The sequence below is a fragment of the Micropterus salmoides genome, unplaced genomic scaffold, assembly GCF_014851395.1.
Source record: "Micropterus salmoides isolate LMB-PRFRI ecotype aquatic unplaced genomic scaffold, ASM1485139v1 Ms_hic_scaffold_5, whole genome shotgun sequence".
NCBI classification, from domain to species: domain Eukaryota; kingdom Metazoa; phylum Chordata; class Actinopteri; order Centrarchiformes; family Centrarchidae; genus Micropterus; species Micropterus salmoides.
This window is the reverse complement of record NW_024044237.1, coordinates 32,297,648-32,315,563: the sequence shown is the minus strand read 5'-3', so window position 1 is coordinate 32,315,563 and position 17,916 is coordinate 32,297,648. Positions and strand designations below refer to the sequence as shown.

At 39.2% G+C, this 17,916-nt stretch overlaps 1 protein-coding gene across 1 annotated transcript in view; it reads right to left on the bottom strand.

Annotated features, from left to right (window-relative positions):
* The window catches only part of ppargc1b (peroxisome proliferator-activated receptor gamma, coactivator 1 beta), a 93,388-nt gene that overhangs the window by 16,233 nt on the left and 59,239 nt on the right, over positions 1-17,916 (bottom strand). Inside the window, exons 2-4 of the mRNA XM_038698848.1 lie at positions 16,664-16,849; positions 10,928-11,131; positions 918-1,043 (exon numbers count right to left, since the gene is read on the bottom strand). Of these exons, the coding sequence (XP_038554776.1) occupies positions 918-1,043; positions 10,928-11,131; positions 16,664-16,849 (516 nt within the window). The remainder of the gene's footprint in view (positions 1-917; positions 1,044-10,927; positions 11,132-16,663; positions 16,850-17,916) is intronic.

Sequence of the window (17,916 nt, the reverse complement as noted above, 5' to 3'; positions counted from 1 at the left end):
TGTTCATGTTATAAGTAGGGTTTTGGCAATACAAGTTCTTACAGACCAATACTGATGTTGTTTAAGGCAGGATGATGCACGCACCCACAAAGACATTGAGAAATGTCCCTGGTCCAGCGTATCTAACAAATGTCAATGCTTTTCAAAGCGACCCGTATGTCTGTTGTGATTCATATACGCCTTTTCTAATCTGCAACCTATAAAGTTAAGGGTTGGTTAACTTTAAAAAAGATTATCATAGCTCAAATAAATCATTGTTGACTATTAATAGAAAAGGGCTGCAAAATGCAAGCTCTGGTGTCAAAGTCAGACAGTTAGTAGACCAAACCATACATCTCAACCCCCCCCCCCCTTGGTTTTGCAGCCTACTACTTAACTTTACCTTAACCTTGCTTTTATTTGTGTGAGGAACAAAACATAACATAGGTCATTTCAAGCATGTAAACAAACTATTACTCTAACTTTTCTAGCAAACAGTCTCAAATGCCTTGACAGTGTAGGAATAATTCATAATCAAATGCTGATATATGATCTACGTGTTGGTCTGCAGGCACCTGCTGGAAGACCAACTTCTGCAGCGGCAGTGATGCTGACTGCAAGCCGTGCATGCAACAGTGAATTACTTCTGTCTAAACTCGCCACCTCTGAAGGAAAGTGATTGGAAAAAATCCAATTTTGTTATCTTGCCAGCCTTCAGAAGACACAGGGAATGAGGCGGTAACCGGTGAACAGAGAGATGTGTCTAGGGTTACAAGATAACATACTGCTTCAATTCCACTTCACACTCTAAGAAAGACTGAGGAAAGCGATGTGCATTGTTAATAAATAAGTGAAGGGAGAGCTTTAATTTCATATTCAACTATCACATACTGTATCTACCTTTAATCAACAAGTATTCACAGTAATTTGTGCCTCACCTTGACCAGAGGTCTGACTGTCCGTAGGTGCAGGCTTCTGTTGCTATAGCGATGGCCGTTGACTCTATCTTTGTGTGCGTCGATGCCCGTGGGCACGTTGGGAGGAGTCAGCAGCAGCTTCTTCAGCTAGTGAGGAAGACAGTGGGAGAAGTCAGTTAGGCAAAATAAAAAGTAAAATAAAAGTAGGATGTACTTTTGTTCTTGTAATTATGTCCTAATGAGGACCAAATGTGTCCCTCTGGATGGATAGCAATTTTTGAGTCCTTGCTCCCTTAAAATGATATTTAGGATAAGATTTGGTTAAGATTAGTCTACATGATACATTTGAGTTATAAATGTAATTGATACAAGTATCATAATAAAAACGTGTATTAGGGAGATGGGAGGTTGAAGAAGGAAAAGTAAAAAAAAGCTACATAAGTCTTAAAGATCTTTTTACACATTTTATTCAGAATAACAAAAGAGGCTGAAAAAAATTTAAAGGGTTAATAGTGAAACGAAGGTGTCCAACATTTCACTCCTATAGGCTTTCAATACAATTTTTAATCTATATTCTGTCGGGTGTTAACGTCCTGCAGATGGATCTTTGTACAAGGGAATAATGTGCAGAAGAGGCCATGAGGTTATGAGACTGCACATCTATCATATCTCTAAAGCTGACGGCTACATGGCACATTCACGTTTCCCATTAAAGATCTGGATTCAGCCATTTCTCTGTCTATAAAAACATAGAATATGACTTCTGCTCCTCCCTTTCTCCTCCATCCAGTTTTGTCCATCAGTCCCTCTAAATTGTTCTGGTCTCTCCTGATGTCTTTTGTCTGCTTCTTCCTCTGCTCCCATTTGTTCCAACACCCCTCCTTCCATCCCATCCTCCCCGTCTTTCTTTCCTTCCCTCTTTCTCTACCACCTATCTCCATCAGCTCTTCCTTTTGTTTAATCCTTGTCCTGTCTTTCAGCCCATTTTCTCTGTTTTCATCCATAAATCTTTGCCACAGTCCCCTCTTACTTTCCCATTTCTGATCTTCATCCTTTCTTTCTATTTCTGACATTTGACAGCCATCTTAATCTAAATCTATGTACTTTTACATCAACTCTTTGCTCTTTCTTCTGTGCAGCCGCCTTAATGTTGTCTTTTACCTCTCTCTCTTCTTTCCATTTTCCCATTCCTTAAGATCAAATAGGAAGCCACAGTTAAAATAGAGAGAAGAAACAAACCCCTCCTGAATCCATGGGTATTACCTTTCACATGGATACTAACACTACCGCTCCTCATTCCTTCCATCCTTTCATAGCTTTTTTCCATTTGTCTATTCATCCATTCATCCCAGTACCAAGCTTCATGACAGCGCTATCAGCTGATATAAATCAGCTTAGGGAGAAAATCCCCCACTAAGCTATGCAGTGTTTGCTCCAGGAGAAGAAGATGTAGAAAATACAGATGTGATGGGAATGAGGATTGGAGCAGTAGGATTCCCAAATGATTTACAGCAAAGGGCCCTGCACACTCTCTTAATGCAACACACCCTCTGGCAGCCATATTTGAGGTCCTAATCTCTTGGGAAACAGTGACTGAGGTCACCTGATTTTGTTTGTCAACAATTCATGCCTACTGGGAATTAATACACTTATTGAAGTTGAATAATCAGTTAAAAAAGATGATTTTCTTTGGAAAAAAGCATCAAAAAGTCATAGTCACAAACTGTCTACCCAGGTGAATTTCAACAATAAATACCAAATTACCAAGCTTGAATTACTATTGTGTATCTAGTGAGTTTAAGCTAAAGTAGAAACCTGAAAATACATTTAAATCTACAGCCCTGCACTTCTGACTTGTTTCTTTGTCATGGGGCTCATATGAATTGTAGTATTTTGTATCTACCATATCGAATATGAAAGAAATGATTATGAAATATTCAAACCCGATGGCCACAATATAAACCTATCATATGATTAAATTATCCAGGAGACACCTGTTTTGTGAAACAATGAGAATATCACAGACAGAAAACTTTGAAATGGGGTATTCACAGCTGGGGAAAAAACATTTGAAACAAGAACTGGATCCAATCAGAAACGTGTATTTTCAGTGGCTTTAGTATAATGGTAGTTTGTTAGCTAAGGTATCTGCTCAGCTGACCCTCACCTTCATTTAAACATCAAACTTGTGCCAACCTAACATGTACGAGCTCAGTTATCAGCATGTTGTTTAATACATTAGCCTGCTAGCTAGTTAAATAAATTTACCACAGACTATTCACTTTAAACTTACTTAAAAAATATAAAATTACTGACTAGACAGAAAACCACGCTACAAATGTTTCATGTTTATGATTATCTAGTCCCTTTGTTATATAATTAGCGATTAGCTTTGACATTTAATAATCCAATGGACCTCTGATGGCGCCAGAACATACATCAAATCTGCTGACCCACCTCTAGTTCAACTTTGTACGGGGAACTAAATATATCTGAGAAGGGCTCTTAAAAAGACTTTATATGCTTTTGAAGTTGGCATACATCTTTATGAGAAAGTAATGTTAAATAGTATGGAGAGAAAACTCATAAATAAAACTGAAGCAATAAGCTTTAAAAGATGCTTCTCTGTAAACATTACAGCAGATTTTTGCTTATAATGGTTGTTTGCCATACAGCTACAGCTCATGGTTCAGGGGGTCATAGTTAAAACTACATTTTATTTACAACACTATCATGGTATTTTACTGGAATGCTTTAATGAGTACAACATCACCACCCAACAGAACTGGCTGTAACCACAGAATACTATCTGGGTCAAATGACTGACAGGATGATCGCCCGCTTCTCTAATGGGGCCCTTTGTGGACGAGCCAACTTGGCTCAGATTGTGTGATGATGCTTCTTTGAGAGTCCCATTGAGGAAAGTGAAGAGGAGACTGAAGGTTTGTGTCTGTGTGAAACATTGAAAGCCTTCCGGCAGCATCCGGGCCCCTCAAACACTCTACTCTTCTCCGCTCTACTCTACTCTACTCTGGATGCCTTCCAGTGCTCCACTGGCATCATCAATGGAGGCCTTGTTCTGTGGTGGGACACGCGCGCGCGCACACACATACGGAAAAACTGGAGGTGCAATTGTAATCCCACATGAATATAGTGATATACACACAAATGAAAGTACAATGCAAACACGTCAGTGAGGAAACATAAACATGTACACAAGAAGATTATATGAACATATTTGGTGGTGTAAAAAAAACATTAGGGAGCAAATACAATAAAACAGTGTGACTGGCTTACTCAATAGAGAAAACACATGCAAGCTAACAAATAACGTGTACTCACAAACAGGCGAGCAAATTAAGGTGCAACTCAAACACTAGGTTGTACCATGTATCCAGGTATGGTGATTTACGAGCTTTTCAACAACAGCAAACCATCTGAAATACGCTAACAAATACTGTCTAGATATAAAAAGACCATTCTTCTTAGATCACAAATTGAAACTTAACATTTGGAGATACACAATTTTAACTTAAGAACAATCTAGACAAATAAACACACAAATACACATGACTGGCTTTATTTTTATTATATACTATAAAATGTTTAAGCTTTTTAATATTTTAGATGTCTACAAGTGCGTTTTCAAGTCATAATTGCAAAGTGACCAATCTCAATGACAACCTGGTCTGCAATTAGAATATGATTAATAATAATTCAAGATACAAATGGTGACAAAATACAGTAAAGTTCTAAATAAATGAGCTACGCATGTAATACAAATGTTTCCATAAAGGGTTTGCGGCTTCCTCACTGAATGGTTTAGAAGAGTATGAAAGTTTTGTGATTCATATCCTTTGCAGTTACCAAATCTGAACTGAGCACTTTTGGGAGATTTTGGAAGAACGTGTTAAACAGCATTTTAAAACATCAACATCAAAACACCAAATTAGGTAATATCTTTTGGAAGAATGGTGTTCATCCCTCTAATAGAGTTAGGAGACATAGAAAATATGTAAAGCAGCACTGAAGTTGTTTTGGAGGCTCATGGTGGACCAGCATCTTATTAATACATTTCATTTTGTTGTTATGTTGCTCTCCTGAAATTCAATTTAAATAGTCCTATTTCCAGTAAAGATATATTTAATGTTATTAGAGATGTGATCGAGTCGTTGTAATCAAACAGTTTATAACTTGTGAAAACATGAATATAACATACATACCATTACATTCAGACTAGTTAGACTGAAATTACTTTTTCCATTAGGCTGAATGTGATTTTATATGCACATCTATTTGTCAGTATTGGTGTATAAATGTATTACATACAAAGTAATACAAAAGAATGTAATCGGATCACATAAGAGTTATAACTAGGTAATGCGTCATTACATTGGTAACAGGTCATGAATAAATTGCTGATATTTAATGTGAATCTAATCAAGCTAATAAAACTTGCAGATTGATGTGTACTGAATGGACAGACAGACACTCCACAGTATCACTTCTCACCAGTAGAGGGCAGAGCTGCACTCAGGCCTAAACACGAGTGACAGCAGTCATGTGACAGTAAACTACTCAACTGATAGAAATAGGGGATGAAGCCCACACACACATCTGGCAGCTTCAGTGGAGTAAACAGTATAATGTTATTACAACAGGCTTTTCTGTGTGAGTGGATGTGAATGTCAGGTTGCTATTTTTGTCACTGATAGTATACGCAATGGAAACAGAGCTAGGATGCAGGATGATATGATTTATATACAGTCAAGAGAAATATTCTGCTTTCTGTCAGGGGGCCCGGAGTCGGTCCTCAATGAGTTTTGAGACTGCGCATTCCAGACGATTCATTCAGTGAATATAAAAAAAATCCTCAGAAGTCAGGGAATATCATTATGAAACTAATTAGTAAGTTTATACCAAAGATGCACAATTATTTTTCAGTTTTGTTTGAGTAGATTTTTTTTTCTTGGGCAAAGAGGACAAGATACCAGATTTGGATAACATTAATTAAATAGACAGAAAGAAAAACACTGGGTCATGGAAGTGCTCTCATGTAAATATAGGTTCTTGTAAAAGTGTAAACAGCAATTTGAACTGTGAATGGTTAGGTATTACAACAGTTAAGTGGCTGCTACAGGTGAATAGTAATAGTAGTAGTAGTGTAGTTATTAACAGATGGTGATTGCACGTTTCATCAGTTCACAATCAGGAAATGTGAAATGCTAAAAATGGCACTAATTTGTCAATCAACGTGCCACTTAAATTCAAATTTTTTACATTACATATTAATTACATTCCTACTATCAACTGCTTGCATCAAAAATATTTGGTTGATCCTAAGTGGATCCTGTGCTTCGGAAAAACACCCAGTACTGTTCACCAGTGATCCTGAGATGTAAACGATAGTAGGCATCTCTCTACTAGAGATGTAGAAAACTCTGAATCCCCCAAAGCAATAGGAGGCTTGACTTGTCGTGCTAGTCACAAACTTGCTGCCTGTAGGCATACCAAAATGATGCCTTAGGGAAATTATTTCTGAAGTTTTAGTGGCAACAAAAGAGAGGTAGAAAGTATAGCTAGAAACTGTAGTTGTACCTTACCAGCAGAAATAGTAGTAGTATGTGGCTGTTTGACAGAAAAAGGGACCTGTGTGTATGTGAGGAAACTTTTTTGAAAAGTGTTATCTTGTCAGCTGTCAGAGGAATGAAGCAGCAACCAGCTGACTGAATGCTGTGTTTCTGGGGATAGAAAATACTTTTTCAGCTCTACCAGCAAGAAAAACGCTGGAACAGCGATGGTGCAGGGTAAAGAGAGCACAGCTAATCACTAAGCTGAGCACACACCGAGAGTTTATGGCACTAAACTTAACATTTAGGTTGAAGATTTGGGCCTAAACTCCACACCATTATTTCTCAATGTGCTCTCTCAGCATCAATCTGCTTACTGTTCGTGTAATGATCACCTCCTGTTGTTTGAACCCAAAGTCATTGTGGTATCAGATAATTCAAAACACAGACCAAGACACCCAGCTGACAAAAGATGTAAGCATGATTGACAGGGTTTCTATGATGACTTACACTGTACTTAATCACGTTCTTCCCAGTATATAATGGTAACTATCCAACAGAACCTACCACTTCTCACTTGACCTTCACTGTGTTTTCTTAACATATGCAGGTGGAAATGCAGAAAACTGGCAGGCGTAACTGATTAACCAGCCTACACTCATTCTTATTTTGATACAGGTTGACTGACAACTAAGGAGTCTTCAAGGTGAAACAAGGGCAGGGCAGTCATGTGAAGCGTGACAATGTTGTGCAACAAAACAGTGAAGATGATGGCATTTGGTGGCTTGAGCCCTTAATATTGCCGATTTATTGCTTTGGACTAAACAATACCTTCATGGCATTTAACAGCAACAAGCCCAGTTCTCTCTTGCTGCATCCTGTTTGCTGTTACTTTGCCAGAATAGTGTAAGCCACACTGATGTCTATCACAGTAAGGCTTGGCATTGTTTTGGCTTTCTCAGCTTCCTGTCCTGAACTATCTAAGGTCATTACAGTCATTATCATTTCCACCAATTTGGAAGGAATGCCCCAGTCAGATCTTGCAATGCTAGCAGTGGTAGTGCAGCCTTAATTAAACAGAAGGGTAAAATATGTCACATGATCCCAGCTCCTTGAAGTCCATAAGAATGTTGAAGCTTCCAAAGCCTCTGAAAGGATAAAATCCAACTTAACTGTATATTTAAAATCTAGGGGGGAAAAACAGGTGCAGTATACTTGTGCTCGAATATAATATGCTTTACTAAACACAGTTGAACCTCTTGCTCCATTATTAATTTCTTAGTATCCATTTTTATATTTTGCACATTATATTAGCAAAGTCCCATCAGAGATAAGGAGATTAGAGAGTTTAGAACCATGCTAGTATATCTGTGAGCAGTACTCACGCACTGTCGTGTTTTAGGCTTAAACAGTATGTTCCAAGGTCATTTTGATGGTACACTGACTTGTAATTGCGAGAATGCCATCTCTGTCATTGCCAATCGGAGCCTGGAGTGCCTGGTATTGCACAGTGTTAGCACTGGAATCCCGGACAGGAAACCTATCGCGAGAACGTTGTAATGCTTTACCGCACCACGTCACACTCTTCAGCAAGCTACCTATAAAAAGAAGCAAGCTCGGCATTCTCAGAATGGATATCATTGGCTGCGTAGAGACTGAAGAAGACGTTGTCGGAGGAAGAGAAACAGAGAGTGACCGAGCAAGAGATCGGACAATATTAAATATCGGACTGGCTTTTTCTTGATGGCGTGAGCTAAAAGAAAGAATGCAAGACAAATGCCGAGCTGGCCTTATTAGCTGGCTTGCTGTGTCTTGTGTTGTGGCACTTGCTTGATGTTTGGCTGGGTTAGCAAAGTTGTCAACTTCGTACTTTTGATCATAAGTAATGTAATCAAAGTATAGCACGTGAATAGCTATCCTTATTCATGACAGAAGTGAAAAAAGGTCTTCACAATTCTTAAATTTGGCATTATGAAACTTGCAGATTTTCTGTATGTTGACTTGTAGTCATTTATAAACCAAACAAATATGACTCAGTTAAAAGTTATTTTGGCTTCTCCCTTTTTCATTAATCATCAGAATGTTTTCTGCAAGCTTTAAAAGCAGGTTCTGTTGAGTCCTGTTGTTCACTTACTTTACTTCCTTGAACCTCAAGTGTTGCTAAACACCCAACCTTTCATTGTAGAGCTTAACAAACCTCTTCTTACTTCACTGACAGACTTGTTTTATAGTACGACTGGGCATGTAATTGCAAATAGGGAGGCAGTGCAGCTCGGTGAATATTTACACTGTAGGTATTCAGCCATCCAGCATGACTCATGGCCATGAAACAATAGTATCTTTGTAGACTGTCGCTAAATCAGAGCACTCAAGCAAACCATATAAGCAACCCCTTTGCTGTGAAATTTAAGTCAAATTAAGGAAGCGGGCTGGATTAATCTTGACAAGTGCAATAAGGCCGCATTACAGCCGTAATCACATGTCGTTTATTGCAGTGAAATAGCTTCCTGCTTCAATTAAGCTCCAGTGCTGGGTGTAGGCCTGAATCCGTCTGACAGCAGAGTGAACCAGGGGGAAAGTAGGGTACAATATTCAGCGTTAAGGGATTTAGCAATTTGTTGTGTCCACAAAAACCTTTGGATTGCTAAACCTAAACCTGATCCAGGAATATTAAGGTCCATCACAACTTTGGTCTTATTTTATTATTTTATTGTTTCTATCAGTTATGATAGTATTGCACTCACTAAAGTAGTTGATGACAGGTTATATACAGAATCCTGAAGTAAAATTCAATACCTTTTATGAACTTGATATTGACCTTAACATATTACGTAAGACTGCCGAGCCACTTTGAGCTGTAACCGGTTAAGTCAGCCACACGCCATTTAAAAGGGGCATTGTGAAGTTTTTAAAATGAATTTAAATATATGTCTAAGATTTTATTGCCTATATGTGACCTCAAAAACTTTCTCAGTTGCCTACAGCAGCCTGTATAGGCCGACTGTTATCGGATTTCCAGGACTTATCGGATTTCCAGCGAAAATCCATTGTCGTACGTAGGCTATGACGTTTATGTGTGCAACATTACTGCAAATTATGTGAAACACAGTGTGATTTTGTGTTTAAGTTGGTTCAAACAAGATAATGTTAGCTTGTCGGCAAATGGTTATTACGACTTTCTGCCTGCTGTGGCTTCATTGGTTGCTTCATGCAGAAGCTGGCAGTTTGGGAGGGCTCCTTAGATAATGGGCTGACACCTGTCTCATTGTCTGTCTCTCTCTCCTAGGCTCCATATCTCCTGCTTTGGGTTTGTTAGCTGTCCTGAGTTGCTATCAACCTTCATTCATACATTTCTCACTCATCCATGCATACCACTCACCACTGCAAACAGATATGTTGTTAGTTTCTTTAGTTTAGTTTCTTTAATAATAAAACATCTTTTTGGCACTTTAATCTGCTTGGTCTCCCCCTTTTTGTCACATGCTATGAGCCGGGATGTGACACTTTCTGTAAACCATACAGTTTTTATTAAAGTCAATTTTTACTAAGATGTAGGGGCTCTAACCTGTGAAACAGTATGCAACATATTTAAAAATAGTTTTAATCTGTTTTATATTTTTTTTCTTTTGTCATCTTTGACATTGTGAATAAAAGATACCTTTTATTTTTTTTCCCTGTTCATGTACTGAACTGTATTACATTCCATTGATACTTGTTTCAACTTAAGTAAGAGTCCTAGTCCCAACCTAAATCTACTACTATTTTTGAATTTAATACTACTGATCTTAACCAAACTGAAAACTAATCATAATTCTAATCATTGCCCAAAACAAAATTTTATTCCAATACAAACTCCTTGAACAAGTATCTGCAACGTGTCCTTAGTCAGAAGGATTTTAACCTCCCTTTCTATTCTTGTAAGGACACGTGGTCCTGGTGGAAATACAATAACACACACACACACACACACAGGACGGGACTGGATGAAAGTTCACTGTGTGCCTCAGCGCCCCTCTGTTTTCCTGGAGTTAAAGGCAGACTTTAAACCTCGCGGGCCAACAAGGGGAACATCAAGGTTAGCAAATGCGACACAGATTAAGATACTGGGGAGAAAGAAAGAGGAGAGCATGGGAAAGGACAGGCACAACGTGGCGGGGTGAGAGGGGGGAGTGCTGTGTAGGGGGAGTGGAGGTTCTTTGATGCATGTATGAAAGGCTCCACTTCAAGAGGCAGTGACTTTTTGATTCGCAGTCCACTGACAAATGAAACAGAGAATATGAGGTGAAGATATCAAGTTCTTAAATGGGAGTAAAAGTTCAAAAATGGGATGCAAAAGTGATGTCAGGGAACCTCAGGGTAGATGAAAGTGTTCTGATTAGAGGTCTCTCCACTTAATGTTATCTCAATTACAATTACCATAAGCAAATCTATAGGAAAGGAAAAGTATAGTGGTGTCCTTACTAGAGACGGGTCCTCTGTCTCGGCCCCCAGGGACTGGCTGAAGTCCTCTGCACTGAGAGGAAGATTGTCTTCTTCTTCCTCCTCTTCCTGGTCAGGCTCCTCCCCCAGGGTAGGGAATACGGAGAGCCCACCCACTTCGGCATCCACCATGCCATCCAAACTGTCAGTCAGAGCGGCGAGTAGAGCCGCATTCTCCTCTTCTATCTGAAGAGAGCCAAACACAGTGAGAGCATTGGTGAGAATACAGTGGAAAACTTTTAAAAGAGAAGTCTATTGTTCAGAACATTTCTTAAGTTGCTGACAAAACAATCTCGCCACATGGTCTATTTTGCAGCCGTTGTAAAAGTTGAGATATTAAGTAAATAAATTAAGTTAATTCTTTGCCTTGCTAACTTTGCTAACTTTGCTAACTTTGAAGCCAACATGGACAAGAAATCCTTAAAGTGCTTTGACCATCTCCAATTTCATGACAACTCCACAAAACCTCAAGAGTTAACTTTCAGTTTAATGTGATATGGTTAGCTTTTGGGGAATTTTTTCCTGCCTTGTCAGCTTATATTTGAATTAGAGAATTCCTACATTTCCCAGAATTCAACAACACTTGAGGTAAGCAGCATTAATGTATTGCTTTCAGCTGCTGTTCAGACTATAGGAGGAAGAAATGCTGACAGTCACCTTTACTTATAACCTAAAATACCTACGGTCTATTTCCTCTGATTCCTCCCTGTATGATTGTTGAACGTCAGAGCTAAATAGCAGCTCTTGAAAGGATTCATGCTATCACTTTTAGAGATAATATTTTGATTGATGTAACACTATCTAATTTTGGCTAGAAGAAAATCAGCTAATTGGACCCCCAAAGCAAGATAAATCAATAATGTCCAGTTATATCAGTTATACCTGATACCTGTAAAATAACTGAAAATAACCACAACTGACAGATTTATACATGTAAACCACATTTATGTCTGGAAATGATTGTCCTCAGCAGATGAAAGTATTTTGGAAGCTCTGTGTCATTGCTAAATCACTCCTCGAATCCCCCTCTACTCCATCTTCCTCGTCCATTCACTGTAATCAGCTGTTATTGACAGTCTATTCTTTCTTATTTTCTAACTTATTAACGTGGTCAGGATGATGTAACTCTGACCCTTGACCTAATTAAAAAGAACAACACACAGGTTTCCATCTCATTTGATGTGATCTAGTTTGACTCACAACTATCTTGGATTCGGGTTTCCCACAATGGTTTACGTGCTTTTTCACAATTTTCAAGCATGAAAATGGTCAACTGTTAGATAATCAGCAGAAAATATTTATCTGTAATTTTGGTCCAAAATCCCTCCTGTCAGATCCACACATGGGTTGTTTACTTTTACAGAGTTGCCATCTTGCTGAGAGCAGAATCTGGTGGAGAGGTGATAGTATGACTGGCCTACGGGAAGCCACCAAGCTCCATTCATCTGTCTCTCTCTTTTTATCATCCGAGCTGTCCCGGCTGCCAAACTATTTATTATTACATTTATTCTCTGTCTCTCTGGCTTGCTGCCTGCCTCTCTGTCTCTTCCCAGGATGGTGCAATTTTACATTTTAAATTCTCATAACAGTCATAAGTCAGCAGCATCAACGGTAAAGTTTGTGGCAATATAAATGATGCTGTTCCTGATAGTGACAGTTGTCTTTGGGTTAATTCTGTTTCTTTTTTGCCCAGTTTACTCTCTTTCCAGTATAGTGCTACATCACCAGAGGCATGGGTTCGAATTTAACTACTGATACATTTGTAAAATAATTTAGCTAGCATTTTTGTAAATAAATGTTCATTTACTGTTCTTTCTATTTTACATGTTCTGTCTGGCCTAGACGCTAAATCATAATCAGAAAGGGTTTATTAGCATTACTACCATTCTGTTTGTACATTCAACAGCACTCACAGATATTAACTGATAATATAAATTTGATTAGAAGGATATTATTTAGATTTTCTGGATAGTTAGATTCCAAAATGAGTGGAAAAGAAACAGAGAGAAAGACAGTTACATCAATGACAGAAAGCAGCATAACGTATAATTTACTTTACAATAATAGATGCATATAGCATTATGATTAATATTAAAGTAATAATATATTATTAGCCTAACCTTTCTAACTCAAACCATTTCTCTCTTTATATTTTCCAAGGTTAAATGAAGCCCTACCACACACACACACAGATCAATCCCACCCCACATGGGATTAGATTCTGATACACTACTATAAATAAGCGGTGTATTGACGAACATCAGAGAGACAGTGACACAGGGGACTTCATCCATCTGCTTATCACTCAATTCATTACTGTTTGTTTATAAGCGAACACCGTCTGACAGTCTTCTCTGCTGTAGTAGTCTGATCAATACAATATTGGCAAAATATAATATACCGGGGCAGGGAATTTGCTAGGGGGTTGGTGGGTAGCAGCAGAGATTTGGAAAGCTGAGAAAAACATTTTTCTTAAACAGGTCTTTGCAGGTGATACAGGGGACGGTATAAAAAGTAAAACTGTATACAATCTCGAAAACATATTTAATTAATTATGAAAGTGAGCAGAAGAAGAGAAAGTTTAGAAAGAAAGCTAGGAAAGAGAAGCAGTCAGAATATCTGTATGTATTGTCAAAGAGAAAAAAGGGTTAAAGTCAGATAAAGACAATTAGAAACAAATGTGAACTTTCTAAAAAGTGAAAATAAAAAGACAGACCAAAAAATAGCTACACACAAGAAACAGTCTATGAAAAAGGAAAGTAGGGCACCATTGTCTTATGTGTTGCATCTTTCTTATAAAGGTTCTGATGTCAATACCAATATCTATTACTTTTAATGTAGTACTTTGAGTATGTCTACAAATGCCACCTGCGTCATAAAGTTGTGTGTTGACAGCCGGAAGATAAACAGTCAATCAGGCGTCGGGTAATGGTGATCAAAATAGGAATAAAAGCACATATACAGACAGTCACAGAGTACAGAGACAGTCTGTGTCTACTTCACCTGCATTCCCATCATGTCTTGCCTGTCTTCCTTTAACCAATACTCTGCTGAGCATTAGAGCAATTTCCACCAACAGAGTTGCATTACATAGCTGATGATCTGGACCTAAATGCTACTTTATCTCTTCGCTGCAGTCTTTTTATTCTTGAGATGCACTCAATTTAGCTTTTGTAATGGGACCAGAAGACATCACAGGGGCTGGAAACCTATAGACAATCAATGATGCAGGTTTTGATTTCAGATAGAGAAAAATACAAAGGGTGTTCCCTGAATTCATCCAGCAAGGTACGTGAAACTGGAGCCTCAGGGCTTTCACTGGCCCTGTAGAAGCATCGGGCCGATCCAAACTGCTTTCACCATCATGTTACACACAGTGTAACTGGGAATTACTTTCTTGGCAGCGCCCTCTGAGACATGCTGCATGTCCACATTTCAGAGTTTTGCATGTTGCAAAATCTGTTGAAGACCCACTGAAAAACACTTCCAAGAAGCAGTCAAGATTTCTATGGGTTATTATCAGAAATTAAAAAAGTTTGCGCAAAGCCCCCATCTCACCCATAACCTAAACACTATCTGAAAAACAAAAATCCCTTAGCACCTCCATGGGACTATGCTTTTTTACTCAGGGACACTGCACAACATTAAAGAAGACCTAGTGCTTTTCCACATTTTATGACTTTTCTACAATGTTATAATCTTGGATGTTTATGTTAAACATGGCCAAAGCTTCAAAAAATGAGGTTAAAGCATTTATAAGAAATCTCTGTGAGCAAAAACCTCAGGTTTCCTCCTGTTGTGAACGCTCTGTTTTGAACTGCTTTTTCTACCAACGGCTCTGTTCTACGAAACAGCAGACTTGCACAGGAGGCATGTGCGCCGCGTTATGGCTGCAAATCGCTGCCATTGTTGTCAATGCTTGTGCTCACACCCGAAGAATAGGCAGCCGGCCTATTCTTGACGGAAGACGCGTCGAGCAGCACCAAGCAGATGAGCCGAGCAGGAAGTCAGATACAGAAACGGCAATAAGAATCCAGTTGATTTTCAAAATAAAATACCTTGTACAGACTCCCGATCGTATATAAACAATAAACACAGTTAGAACAGACCAAAAAAGAAACAATTTAACTATGTAGCCTTTTTAACCACGGTAGAAGCACAAAAATCAAGGACAACTTACCAAATGAACTAAATCTAAACAATTCAGCAAAATCAGGCTGGCAAAACCTTCTTATTCTGAAATGCTCCATGTGGGAAATTCAGCCCTGCAAGGAACTGAGGGAAAATGGTTCACAGAGTGTTGTGATTGGTTGTAGACAGGGTGACCAGATGAGAATGGGTGAAATTTGGGACGGGGATGGAGACGGGAGGGGGTGTGGCCACCGGTACATTGAGTGTCAATGGACATTAACACATGTGAAAATCAAAACACAACGCTAAAATTAATCATTTTTTTTCATAAAGTCACCTGTCTGTCATTAGGAAAAACACAACTGTGGATATGTAAGTAAATCATGATCGTTTACCTAATTTTTAACCTAATCTAATCATCAGTGCAGTGTCTCTCCGCTGTTCCATGGCTGCCTGAAGCTACACTTTCCTTGTCCTTGCGACTGTAACTTCCACTAACCACAAGAAAACAAAAAGGGGAAAAGAGCACGAGTGTTACTTTGTGGCTATAACAATGCTGTTGACACAATGTACAGATAACCTGCAACCCCTGCTGGAGCAAGTGAACTACAATGATCAATATTTAATGTTTAATTAGGTTATAATCAAAACTCAACATGTTAGGTCCAATTTTTGGGACAAACCGGACTACAGTCGGGACAACTGCTTGTAATTCGGGACTGTCCCGGAGTCAACAACGTGGGGCAGGCTAAACGCTCTGTTGCTGAAACGCTTCCAATGTGAGTTGACGCCGGGCTGAGGACGGGTTAAAACCGTGGCGTAGCCGTAACGCGGCGCACACGCTGCCTGTGAGTCCAGGGTCAGTCTGCCTGTTCTGCCCAGCAACAACAAAAGCCTGGTAACATGCTTTGGCCAGACTTTGAGAGGAGGGGGGCCTTAAAGAGACAGGAGCATCTACAGCTTGTTCAGACAGAGGCTGAAATGAAGAATCAGTATAAATATGTGAATCATGCAAAGCGGCTATACAGGAGTCACAGAACTACAATATAGGACTGGAATAGCAGTATAATAGGTCTCCTTTAAATCCACAAACTATTCTAAAGTACATTCACTTTTGAAAGCTGTCCTCAAGATATTAAGCAATGGGTTTGTCCTTTTAAGGTGCCTTATATCATAGCTGAATCACTAATGTTGTGTTAAGGGTTCCAGCAGAATGTTTTTCCAAAATGTAATTGGATTTGAGAACTTTTCAGTTGAAGTGTGACTTCAGGGTGCCAACTTTGTGGATTAGCCTTAAACCTGAAGCAATCATGACTTTAATTTGTTGATGAAGGGGGTTATTTTCTTGCGCAATGGCTTGTTGGTGCCTTTAACTTTGTACTTGTACTGGTAACATCTTTTGCATCAATTTATTTAGTGAACCAGAAGCCTGTCCACCAAATTTCAATCAATCTACTGATAAATCTTATTTAAATCGATCTATTTATTTTTAATACCGAAGAGTCTCTGTATATATTTCTGATGCACCCATTACAGCAGAAGAGAGCAACATCAGTTGCACAGAATACCTGAACTCGTAAGCCTCACCTCAAAAAGCTCATCTGCTGTACGGTAGTTGATGGAGGCCGGGGAAGCGTCTGCCGGCTGATCGTTGCACCACTGTAGCTCGCTGAGACAGTTGACGCTGTCAAAGTCGCTGGTGTCCAGCTGGGAGAGGTCGATGTCCGGGAAGTCTGTGTCCAAGCGGTCCGAACACACCTCCTCCTCCCCATACTGATGATGGAAAAAGAGAGGGAGAGAGAGAAAAAGGTCATGTTAGTCAAACATCGAGATTAAAGCAAAACTCCCAGGGGTTTGTCTTTTTTGAGATGCAACAAAAGTGCATGAGTCACTTTGTAAAACATGAACCCAAAAAACTGGAAAGAGCCTCAGTGAGAAAAAAACAAGTTTGCAAGCGTCACCCGTGTCTGCAGCTCTGCTCTCTTATGCGATCACAAAGGAAATATCTGTGTAACCACTTCTCTCTGAGACACAAGCAACCAAACATGAGAAATAATTATTTTCCCTCTACGAGACTGCCATGGTTGGTGTTTTCTGTGAAGTTCATTGCTCAGCGCAGCACTGCCATTGTTAGAATTAGGGGTTTAGTTCCCATTGGACCACCCTTTCTAAAATATGTATGCAGTTGAAGTACTATGAGGCACTTTGGATAAAAGCCTCCATCATCTGGCATATACTGCATATTATTACACTGTTCACTGTCGGAGTCACAAGGAGCTCTCATCAACAACCCCTCATCACTCAACAGCTACTCATTATGCATAATGAGACTTTCATGTTAGCGGAGGTTTGAAACTGAAACCAATAGAGGCGTGTGCACCAGCACAACACAGGATTAGATGTGTTAATGTGTCACGTACACCAGAAGCACCTATCCGGAAGTCTGCATTCATTTATCCTGCACATTTCCCTGTAGCTCACAACAAAGTGCAACTGCGACCAAAGTGTGTTTATCAGTGAAATGAGCTGCTCTGTGTAGTTTGTTTAATATGTGGTCTTGGTAGCACATTGTTGATCACGTCAGGAAAATCTCCTGAAACTGTATTTAGTTTCTGTATAAGAATTTGCTCTGTGCACATAAAATGTAAGAGACAATCCAATGAACAACTCTAAAGAATGACCAAATGAGTGAGCCCTTAAAAGGTGTCCCTCAAGGGACCCTATAGCCACCTTAAGACACCCCTTCAGCAATCCAGCAAATGCTCTCAAAAACACATGGAAACCTCTTACAAACTCCTGGAACACCCTGAAGAACTCTTCAAACAACCTGAAACACTGGT